This window comes from Gracilinanus agilis, chromosome 4, assembly GCF_016433145.1.
Source record: "Gracilinanus agilis isolate LMUSP501 chromosome 4, AgileGrace, whole genome shotgun sequence".
In the NCBI taxonomy this organism is placed as follows: domain Eukaryota; kingdom Metazoa; phylum Chordata; class Mammalia; order Didelphimorphia; family Didelphidae; genus Gracilinanus; species Gracilinanus agilis.
Genome location: NC_058133.1, coordinates 309,003,097 through 309,015,188, shown reverse-complemented (window position 1 = coordinate 309,015,188; position 12,092 = coordinate 309,003,097). Strand labels below are relative to the sequence as shown.

The 12,092-nt window shown below is 35.6% G+C and overlaps 1 protein-coding gene across 1 annotated transcript in view; it reads left to right on the top strand.

Annotated features, from left to right (window-relative positions):
- Positions 1-12,092, top strand: part of COL9A1 (collagen type IX alpha 1 chain) — a 121,040-nt gene that overhangs the window by 71,827 nt on the left and 37,121 nt on the right. Inside the window, exons 26-28 of the mRNA XM_044673743.1 lie at positions 1,033-1,077; positions 3,861-3,914; positions 4,016-4,069. Coding sequence (XP_044529678.1) covers positions 1,033-1,077; positions 3,861-3,914; positions 4,016-4,069 — 153 coding nt within the window. The remainder of the gene's footprint in view (positions 1-1,032; positions 1,078-3,860; positions 3,915-4,015; positions 4,070-12,092) is intronic.

Genomic DNA, 12,092 nt, shown 5'->3' with positions numbered 1-12,092 from the left:
GAGAAGTGAGGAGGATATGACTAGAGCATAGTTTAAATTAGACTCTCCATACCTGTCATTTTCTGGATTATAATTATTCATGCAACTGTTGTCCTCCATCAGTGTGGATAATGGAGAGTTTTATATTAGAAGAGAATTATATTGGACATCTAATTGTAAATAGTGTCAGCTCTAAAGAGTACTTTGGGATACTGGACCAACACTTCCTTATATTTTTTGGTGTTTGACTACTTCTATTAATCCTTTTTGAAAATTTTCCATTCAAGTTGTTCACAGCCAGTATCACAGAATGTTAATATTCCCGACAGCTCCTTACTCCAAATATCTCCACATTGATTTCTTCCTCTTTAGAGCTCCATATCTTCTGTAGTTCTCTCTTCCATCATATCCCAACTAAAGTGTTTTTATATGTGCCCCATCACTCTATCTTTTGGCTTGTGCACAAGAACCATTGTTGGTCTGGATGGCCCATTCCATTTTTGTATTTCTCTGTTTAAGAATTACCCTGTTTTAAGTTGCTTTAAAATAGCATCACATCATGTTTCAATTAGAGAGAACAAATGAAATAAGTTGGTGTTGGGGAGACCCAAAGAATTCACTTTGAAATCTATTTAGCCATCTTTTACCATGCTAGAATGACTCAACATGAACCTCATGTAGTTTAATTTAAATCACATAGTTAAATGCTAAAAAGTATGGATTTTTTTTGACTCCTTATAATGTTCTCCAGATATGTCAGTTAAAGTTAAAGAAATCTATGAAAATTTTCAGATTGGGGAGGGGGGCAGCTGGATGTCTTAGTGAATTGAGAACCAAGCTTAGAGATGGGAGGTCCTAGGTTCAAATATGGCCTCAGACATTTCCCAGCTCTGTGACCCTGGGCAAGTCATTAACCCCCATTGCCTAGCTCTTACCACTCTTCTGCCTTGGAACCAATACACAGTATTGATTCTAAGACAGAAGGTAAGGGTTTAAAAAAAGAGAAAATTTTCATATGATATATTTGTTCATATTTTGCATATATTCTTTTAGGGTTTACCTGGAACTCCTGGTGCAAAAGGTGTTGCTGGTGAAAAGGTAAAAATATTTGAATATTTCTTCATTGACTAAAAGGGTATTTTCTCCTCTGCTTCTTAACTCTAAAACCTGATTTTTATGATACACTAGTCATTTGGGAGAAAGAAGAAGACAAAGGTGTTAAGTAGCTAAGAAAAATATAAAAGCTCTTTTCTGAATGCATTTGACACTGGGGAGAGATGAGAGACAGGATGTTAAGGGAATAAGGAAGATAATGAAATCCCTTTCTCAGAAATGTGAACAGAAATATTTTGAAGAGAAGTTTGCAGCTTGTGATTTTTGTACTTGCCTAATGAAAATGTCATCCTTTTATACTGTGAAAGGAGAGAGACGAATTGTTCAGTACAACTTAAATGGAAAAAATAGGATTGTTACGTTACAACACTCCATTCTAATGAACATCATTAAAGAGGCTATTGCTGAGTACAGAAGTATAAGATTTTATGCTATTGGCTTTACTAAACACTAATGATATACAAATAATTAATAAAAAGGTATCAGAAAATAAATGTGGCACAATATAGAAATTTATTGGAATCAGATTTAGAATATATGAAGTTTATACAGAAATTCAAAAAAGCCTTTTTGGATTCCATTAAGGCCATCATCCCAAAGCTTCATGGATCAAACAGTTGTAATGGCAGTGACTGAATTCCAGGCCCCCAACTGGTTGATTGCATACCATGATTTGTCAGTGTTGACTCTGTAGTCACTGGCTACATTCCTCTCCTCCGAGCGTACTTGCAGATCTTCCCAAGTGGTTCCCAAACTTTTTTGGCCTACCGGCCCCTTTCCAGAAAAAATATTACTTAGCACCCCCTGGAAATTATGAAACTATTTATTGAACTCAGAATAGAATGTAATACAAAAAAAGTGTGGCCATCACCGCTTCTCTGGATCGCTGCAGCACCCACCAGGGGGCGGTAGCGCCCACTTTGGGAATCACTGCGACCTACCACTAAACTTTGGATGCCCCGAAATACCAGTTTTTCACCCACTAGCCTAGTTAGGACATTGTGACTCAGCATTCATTCAGTATGGATAATCCCATATGTACAAACTCTTAATTTACCCAAGTGTTTGCTGCTTATCAATAACCAATAACTATTGATTAAGAGCTCAGGAACTAGGGGTGATAAAAAGGAGGATGTCATGGTCTCTGTCTTCAAGGAGTTTCCTAGTTGATGGGAGGCAGTGTGATACAGTGGAAAGATCTTTGAACTTGGAGTGCTGAACTCAGAGTCATTGGACCCGAGTTCAAATTCCAGTTCTGCCTACTTTCTATTTTTGTGACCTTTGGCAAGTTACTTAACCTCTCTGGACCTCACTTTCCATATTTGGAAAATGATGGAATTGGACTAGATGATCTTTAAGGGATCTTCTAGCCTAGGATGCAAGATGGATAAATAACAACAAAAAAACCAATAAAACTAAATTACTACAAAAGGGGCTAAGTTAAAGTACAAATTAAATAACTATACAAGACAGTAAATAATTGGTTATTATTATTATAGAATAATTGTAATTATTATAATTAATATTTAGATGTCAAATGCTACATAAGAAATAAGAGGAGCAAAAGAACATTGTGTGTATGTGTGTGTGTGTGTGTGTGTGTGTGTGTGTGTGTATGTGTGTGTGTAGTGGATGGTGTTGGTTAGAGCAAGCTGGAAATGTGTCATGGAGGACAGAGAAATTGAAATGAGCCTTGAAGGTTGGATACGATTTGACTTGGCAAAGAATAGGGTAAAGGAGATGTCATGGCTAGAGAGTGAGAAAAGAAACAGAGGAGGAAGACATATGAACAGACCAATTTGAACATTGCAAAGAACTTGGATTATTTATAGTTGGGGGAAAAAGTTCAAATCTTAACATTATGATTTATTATCTAGATGACTATTGTCAAGTCTTGTTTTCCCTCACCCGTAAAATGGGTGATACTTGTTCTCTCTACTTTATAGGGTTGTTGTGGGGATAGCAATTAAGTAGCTCTATCAATGTGAATTTTGAAATAATTATAAGTATAACTGGGGAGTTTATATAGGGGAGCTAGTCACAAGATTATGAGGTTCAAATGAGATAATAGATATGTAATGTGCTTTTCAAACCTTGAAACACACGATAGCTATTATTATTTGTTTTTATTACTTACGTATTTATTTTCTATTTTTATTATTAGTAATTATTTTTATTCTTTTTAGATTGAGGCAGGATCATAGGCTAAGAAGTTTATGTTTTATCCTCTTGGCAATAAAGAACCACTGAAGAATTTGGAGTATGGAAATAACAAAAGCACAGTGGAATATTAAAAAAATTAATTTTGTAGCCATCTGGACCAGAATAGGGGGAAGATTGGTAGCAAGGGAGACCCTTTAGAAGGCTAGTGGAGCATTACAGGATTTAGGTGATGAGGACAATATTTAGATCAGTGGTAGTAGAGAAGATAAAATAAAAGAGTGATGTGGTGGGCATTGTAAAAGGAGAATCTCAATAAAATTTTCTTTCTGGTTTATAACCTTCATTTTTGCTGTTTTAAATATTCTAGCAAGTAGAATGCTACCCTCAGGGCTTAGCTATAGAATCCTAAGTCCTAAGGGACCTCAAGGTAGAATGATGGCATGCCATAGTTCTCTACAACCTCCCTACTTTTTAGAGAAGCAATCAACAAATCAATGGTATTTAATTATAATAAACATAAGCCTCCCTCTACTTCTTGTTTCACTAGTGAATTTATTGAGTGGATAATTAATTTTGATTGAATTTTGCATATCTTTATCTTGTAGGGTAATTCTGGTGCTCCTGGGATACCTGGTCTTATGGGAAATTCAGGAAAACCGGTAAGATGCTTTCTCTTTTTCATAACTCATTAATTTCTATCACCAGGAGGCAAAAGGCCATTTATTCCTAACTTTTTATTTACCCCTCATCCTGAAAACAGGGTCAACAAGGACCTCAAGGTGAAGTTGGACCACGAGGACCCCGGGGACTACCAGTAAGTACTTGGCTTTTCTGCATCAGTAGACTCATCTCTCCCAGGGTTTGACTGATTATACAGGCAGATAAGACTAGAGAAATAGACTTTTTTCCCCTCAAAAAATCAGAAAAGTTCATAGAAGAATGTGTAATAGTTTCTTTAGTTGTAGGAGGAGTTATTTTAAGAGGCAATATGGTAAACTGGAAATCAGAAGACTTGCTCTGATATTTAATGGTTGTATTAAGTATGGAGAAGTTACTTAAAACTTCATGGAGCCTCAGATTCTTCTTCTAAATTAGAGATTCTGCCATTTTCCATATCTCAGGCACAGAGGTATTGGGAGGGTCAATATCTGTGATAACAAACATTTTGTAAAGTCAACCTTCACACTTTACTATTACTCTGTGGAGTTATGCATTTTGTAAGACACAGTAGTGTACATCTTCTCATATAAGTCAATTCATATTTTTCTTCTTTAAATGTTTTACTTTTATCCAACCATATGTAAAATAATTTTTAAATTTTGAATTCCAAAATTTCTCCCTCCATTAATCCTCTCTGCCTTGTGGAGAAAGTAATTTATATAGTTTTATACATGTACAGTCATGCAAAACATATTTCTCTATTAGTCATTTTGTGAAAGAAAACAGAAAATATCAATTCATTTTTAAAAATTCAATTCCCTCTGTATAAATTAAAACACTCACTGACTGTGATCTTGGGCAAATCACTTAACCTTTTGATGCCCCAGGCAAATTTCTACATATATAAATGTCTATATATAAAAGTCTTCATTGGGCAAGGAAGTTATCTCACTTGGAGATGGATAAAGAAATGTGCAAGGCACTGCCTGGGTTAAACTCTAATCACATGAATATTAAAAAATGGTATGATCCCTGCACAATATACCATCTTATAGTGAAGGATGAAGAAGGTGAGGACTGGGGCTCTACTGAAATGATAGAAATTAGAACTTGACAAAGTGCATAAGAAGAATCAAAAGTAGAGGACCTGAAATAATTGAAGAAGGACTTGGATCTAGTTGGGTAAGATTCTTAGAGATGGTGGTACCTGAGGTAGAGAATGCTTTGATGGGTTGAGATGTGGACAGAGTCTGTTCTGGGCTTTGGGGTTTGGATTATAAAAATGCATGGGGGCAAGTCAGGGCAGAATGACCTGGGGCAGCAACAGGTAGATTTGAAACTGATGGGAAAATTTGGAATTTTCTGCATTCATCCTAGTTTATAAAAAATGATCATTGGTCATTCATTGAACAAACTGAGTGATGATTTACATGATTTAGCAAATAGGTGTGTTTCAGACTGCTTATTGCAGGAGAATGGAATCTCTCCACCTTTGAGGGATGTCTTTAAACTCTACCAACCTGAGAGTTTTCAGAATTGTATCCTCCTTCATCCCTCACAATAACTAGCTTTACCATCCCATTCTTAGATCTGTCCTAGTTACAGATTTCCCTCTACTCTGAATAGGACTTATCAGTTTCTAGCTTAAAGCAAGGGTTATATTACTAATTCAGAAGGTTTTCTGGTATCTTAAGGATTCTAGACATCTATTATATTATTCTGTTCCATTATCTTTATTTCATTGTGTAAGAAACTGAGTGTGCCTAAGATTAGGCCTGTCCATAAAATTGCACCTAGTTAGAAATGCCATCTCCTTACTAGTTTTTTTCTGTTAATAGCACTGCTATTTTCGTAGTGATCTAGGCTTGAAAAATTTCTGGTTATCCTTGAAATCTTCCCTTTTTCGCTGACCTCTCCTCACCTAATATCCAATCATCACTTTATTATGTCAGTTCTATTTCTGCTTTTTGGATCCATCCTTTCCTTTTTCTCATATTACAATGTACTTTTTTCAATAAACAAATATTTATTTTTTCCCTTCTCACCCTCCCCAGAAAAAAAGAAAATCCCTGTAACAAATGTGCATAGTAAAGCAGAAAAACACATCTCATTTTAGCTATGTCTAGAAATGTGTCTCATTTTGCATATTAAGTCCATCCCCACCTGTTATCAGTCTATCTGAATTTTTTCTTTATTATGTTATTGTGTAAATTGTCCTCCTAAAAATTAAAAATAATAAATTGTCTTCCTGACCCTGCTTACTTTACATCAATTCATATATCTTTGCAGTTTTCACTGAATTCATCTCTTCCATCATTTCTTATAGCATGATAGTATTCCAATTCTTTCATATTCCATAATTTGTTTTGCCATTCCAAAAATACTTTATATGAATCTCCACCATTACCATACTGGTTCAAGTTTCTATTCCTTAAAATATCTTTAAAATTTTTCTTTTTAATTATGAACTTAACAATTATTGGCAAACAAACATTTCAATATCAGACCAACAAAAAGGAAGATTGTGAATAAAAGACAAATGTCTTCTATCACAAAAAAAGTATATATTGAATTAAACAAAAAGAAAAGAAGTGATGTTTGTTAGTGTTCCTTCTTTTTTGCCTTTTGTGTATTTAAAATTTTTTGTTGATGTCCTTTTTCTTCCTCATGATAGGACCCTAGGCCATAGGTTCATAGTATCATAGAAGGGATCTCAGAGATAATCTAATCCAGTTGCTCTCATTTTATAGATAATGGAACTGAGAGGCACATGGAAGTCAAATGATTTGTGTCCAAGGGCAAATCATTGGACTATTTTAGTGACCTCTAAACTGGTCTTCCCATTTCCAGTCTCTTCCTGCTTCAGTCCATGAAATTTATTTTTCTCAGATGAATTGTCATAAAACATTGCTCTATATTTCATTTCACTCCTCTGCTTAGAAACCATCAGTGGGTCTGATAAATGAAATTCAGACTTCTTGGCCTGGCATCCAAGGTTCTCCATGCACTGATCTCCAACTACTTTTTTCACCCTTACTTATATCCTATATGCTAGACAAATTGTACCATCTCCCATTCCTTTGATACATCCTCTGCCGTCTTGACACTTCATTCAAGTTGATTCTGCCAGTTAGTATGTCCTTACTACCATCTCCACTTATCAAAATTATACCCATACTTCAAAGCCCAGGTCAAATGCCAACTCCTTCATGAAGACCTCTCAGATGATCTTCCCACCTAACCCTGACATGGCTCCCTTTTCACCAAGAAATAACTTCTTCCTCCTCTGAACTCTCATAACACTTTCTTGAACATTTCAGTTAGTGCTGATTGTATAATTTATTATTGTTATTTTTACCATGGTGATCTTTATATGCATCATCCATCCTATGCTATTGTAAACTCCCTAAAGTCAGAGACCAGGCTTTATTCAAATTTGTATTTCTTGCAATGCCTAGAATTAAACCTTACACATAGAAAAGGATCAGTCAATACTTGTTGAAAAAATTATTGTAATGAATTTAGCTAATTAGTTGAAACTCTGCACTTTGACAAAGAACCAGACGTCCCATAAAAATTTTTCCAAATAAATCATGTATGATTCAAAATTTGTTAGTTTAGTATTAGATCGATAGAAGCGCCATCTAAAAATACTTCAATCTACCCAAGAGTTTTCACATTTATTGGTGTGATTACACCCATTGGTATGATAACCCTCCCTTCCCCCCAACACACACACACACACACACACACACACACACACACACACACACACACAGAACAGGGTCTGTAGGTCTTAATCTAGGGTCCACAAACTTGTATTTAAAAATATTGCAATAACTGCATATTATAATAATTGGAATTGGTTTCCTTTGTAGCTCTAGTTATATTATGCATTTAAAATAACATCATCCTGAGAAAGGGTCCAAAAGGCTTCACCAGATTGTCAGAAATATACCATAACATAAAGAAGATTAAGGACCCCTACTCTAGACCTTACTGGATGGTCTGTAAGAGTTGGTGTGGCTAAAAATGTAATTGCCTTGAAGTCAATTTGGTGATGAGCCTCTATGAACTAATCTAAGCTGGTATCATAAAATCAGACCATTTAATCAAACACTTTCCTATTATAGATAAGGAAATGAAAGATATTGTGGTCCAAGGCCACAGAGGGATTGTGTGTCAGAGATAGGATTTGAACTCAGATCCTCTGACTTTAGAGTCAGAGCCCTTACTGTTCATCACCTGGATTTTTCTTGAATTTTTGGTATAGAATCTGTTGTAGTTTAAACTTCACTGGCTCATCTTTCAGGAACTCAGGGTCACCTCCATGCCATGATAAAGTGTTAGAGTGAGACTTTAGTGGATAACAGTCTATAATAGGACTATAAAATTGAATTGGTCTTTTAAATCCTTGTGACACACAAAAGTTATAATTAGATCAGGACCAAATAAGTCCTTACAATGGTAATGTAAAATAATTAGTCAAACTCTGCTTTTAATCCCATAAAATGGGTTTATAAAAGCATTGATCTATACTGGCTTTCTGGGTTAATTGGTATTCTTTTTTTTCTAGAGAGAAGCATTTCGTATATAGCATATAGATGATGTGAAATGACTTCCTAATTTTACTTCTTACATAATCAAGATTTTAAAGCTGTGGTCACATTTGAGGACGTTTTTACAGCTTTCAAAAATTGAGTTTGTTTTTTAAAACTACGTAAACACCAACAACTATCCCAACAGAATGGTATACTGAAGTGGCATCAGATTCAAATAGAAAAGAAGGACCACTAAACTATTAAAGTCGCTCTCCATTAATTAAGGATCCCTCTGGGCCACATATTGACTTAGAAAATCACATGTTAACATTATCTATGTTCAATTGAATTTTTATTTCTTTCATAGGAAATATTTCCCAATTATGTTTTAATATGTTTCCTTTATGAGTGTTGTGGGCCATACGCTTGACACCTCTGGACTGGAATTAGAATCAAGAAGATGTGTGTTTAAATCCCATCTCAAATTACCTATTATCCAAGCGATCTAGGGGAAATCATCCCAAGTCTCAGTTTTCTCCTCCCTAAAGGGAGTGTTTTGGACACAATGATCCCTTCTAGCTCTAAAATATATGCTCCTTTTTTCTCAGATCCTAAGAAAGAAGGCCTCTCCAATAAAAAGTTAGGGGGATTTTATCAAGCAACCTCAGCAACCATAACACAAGTCAATGAATATGCCTTTTCCATGATTCCGTGCAAGTGCAATAGATCCATTTATAAAAGGGGACATTATTAAATGAAGATTCACAAACACTACCCTGAGACAAGTGGTTGTTATTTAAGAATGGCTGTCATGTTCCATGACCTCTATCTACATGGATTTCTTGAACAAACAACTGGTCCTGATTTATTAAGAAAGTTCCCTGCTTAGACTGTTCAGGGATGGATGATTGAAGGAGATGAGGATGATTTTGATCGAATGCTTTAGTGGCTCTCTTAGATAGACCCAAGACTTACAGCAGGGGACATTTCTGTGCTCGCCAAGGCACATTTAGCAGACTTAAATTGAGCAAGACTTGTTCATTTCCCAGGGACCATTTACTATCTAATAGTGATAATACAGCATTATCAATCATGGAAATGAAGCTGAAATAGTGTCTTGTAACTAAGAAAGTTACATAGATATAGGTTATTTTTCTTGAAGGGCCAACTAGTGGGGCAGTGGATAGAGCACTGGTCTTGGATTTTGGAAGACTCGTCTTCATGAGTTCAAATCTGACTCAGACACAGTGATCTTGGAAAAGTTACTTATCTGTTTTCCTCATCTGTAAAATGAACTGGATAAGGAAATGGCAGTATCTTTGTCAGGAAAACTCTAAAATTAGGCTATGAAGAGTTGGACATGACTGAAATGACTCAACAACAACAAGAAGTCTTCTCTAAAATATCGTAATGATACCTTGGTGGTCCTTATATGCATTGGTAGATGTGTTAGAATAGAACCCTATAGAGTTATTTGCAGCTTTTCTTTCCCTCAAGCCAATAAGTATTTATTGATCATATTCTGTGTCCTGGGCACTGTACTAAGTGCTGGGGATTCATTTCCCAAGTGTCTGCTACACTGCTGAAGCTTTTCTAGGCACTGGGAATGAAAAGACAAAAAAAGAATAAAAAGGAAAAAAAGTAGTCCTTGCTTTCCAAGAGTTTACAGTCCTTTGACATGCAGAACAATGCAAAAAAGGCCTCCTTCTAACAGACCTTTCATATAGGCATATACAACCTGAATATTTCTAAACCATCAACTGGAAAAGGGACACCAGAAGTGAAGACTTTGAAAATGATTTCTAAATATGGGAAGAGACTTGAGTGAGCTTGATTACTTCATCATTGTGTTAAGATTCTGCCTTAGTCTCTATTCTTAATATTGAAGGTTGCTTCTGGGCAATTGAGTGGAAAAACCTGGGATCTGGGGGGGGGGAATCAAAGGACCTAGGTTTGAGTTTTGTCTCCATTCAAAGTTTTATCTCTATGGAGTCACTTCAGATTACTTGGCCTTGTTTTCTATATTTGTCAAAAGGGGAGGTTGGATTGCATGATCTTTAAGGTTCCTTCCAGTTCTGAATCTTTTCAGTGATGGTTGGTCTATTTGGGAGAAATGGGAATGGATATAATTTGGAAAAAAAAAATCAATTTCCCATCCCAACCCTGGGTATCTGAGAACATTGTTATCGCCCCAGTTTGCTGATGTGTAGCAGCTTCTATCTTTTAATTAACAGCTCTGTCATTGCAGTTGCTGTCATTAGTGTCATAGTTAATTACTCTTCTTGTGGAATTTGTTTAGCTTAATCTGTGCTCGCACTGATTATTGTTTTGTATCCCTGTCACTCATGATAATATCCTTTCATTAGTACATACAGTGAAATAACAGAACTTAGAGGAAAAAACCCAATTATTTACAGACTATGTAGAAATCACAAGACTTGGCCCCAGAATTGCCCACTCCTCTACCCCAAAACAACATCTTTGTTCTTGATAGGTCATTGTTTGAAAATTAAATATTTTATTCTTCATTTGGTGAGTGCATTACTGCTTACTTGCCTAAGATTTTGCTATCCATGTCTGTATAGGATGGATTTGAAAAGAAAAGAAGTCCTGCAGTCTCTAAAAGCATCTTTTGTGAAAGGAGTTCTTGATTTGGGGTCCATGAACTTGTTTAAAATTTTTTGATTACGGTATTCCAATGATCACTGGTTTCCTTTGTAATACTGGACATTTTATTTTATTAATTTAAAACCATTACTCTGAGGAGTCCATAGATTGCCCCAGAGGTCCATCACACACACACACACACACACACACACACACACACACACCCCACACAGGTTAAGAATCTCCACTCTTAAAAAATGATTATTAAAAATTGTACCTACATTTATTTGAGAAAGATATAGTTAAAAACTAATTGTAAAAAAAATCTCTACTTTATATAAGTAGAAGGACAAAAACTCTTAAATTCATGGATATTATCTTTAGATCATTGAATTTCAGAGATTAGTGGGACCTCAGTGACCATTTGGCCCAGTTCATAGCTCAAAAGAATTTCCTTTAAAAAAAAAAAAGAATTTCCTTTACATTGTATCCAGCTTATGGTCTCCAGGTTTTGCTGGAAGACTTCCAAAGTACGAACCCATTACCTCCTGGGACAACCTATTTCTATTTTTGGATAATTTTAACCACTAGAAAGTTTTTTCTCTTGTGATGCCTAAATCTTGTATCTTCACAACTTCCCTCCACTAATACTAATTCTGCCTTCTCAGGTTAAGCAGAAAAAAAACCCTAAATTTTCATCATGTCACAGCAAATATTTGACAATAGCTATCATCTCCTCTAGGTCTTCTCCTCTTTAGACTAAATAGCCACAGTTCCTTTAATTAATTCTCATGTATGCATTTGTGACTCTCCGAGTTCCAAACACAATAGTGACAGTTGACTACTTGTGGGGTGCTTCATGGGGCATTGATTATTGAGGGTGTATTGATGTTTATGACTTGTTAACTAAGCCCATCAGGGCTCTGTCCTGGTCTGCCTTCTCTCTTTTTTTTCTCTTCATTTTCTCACTTGGTGATCTCATCATTTAACATTTAATCAATTTAATGGGTTGTCAATCATCGTTTCCAG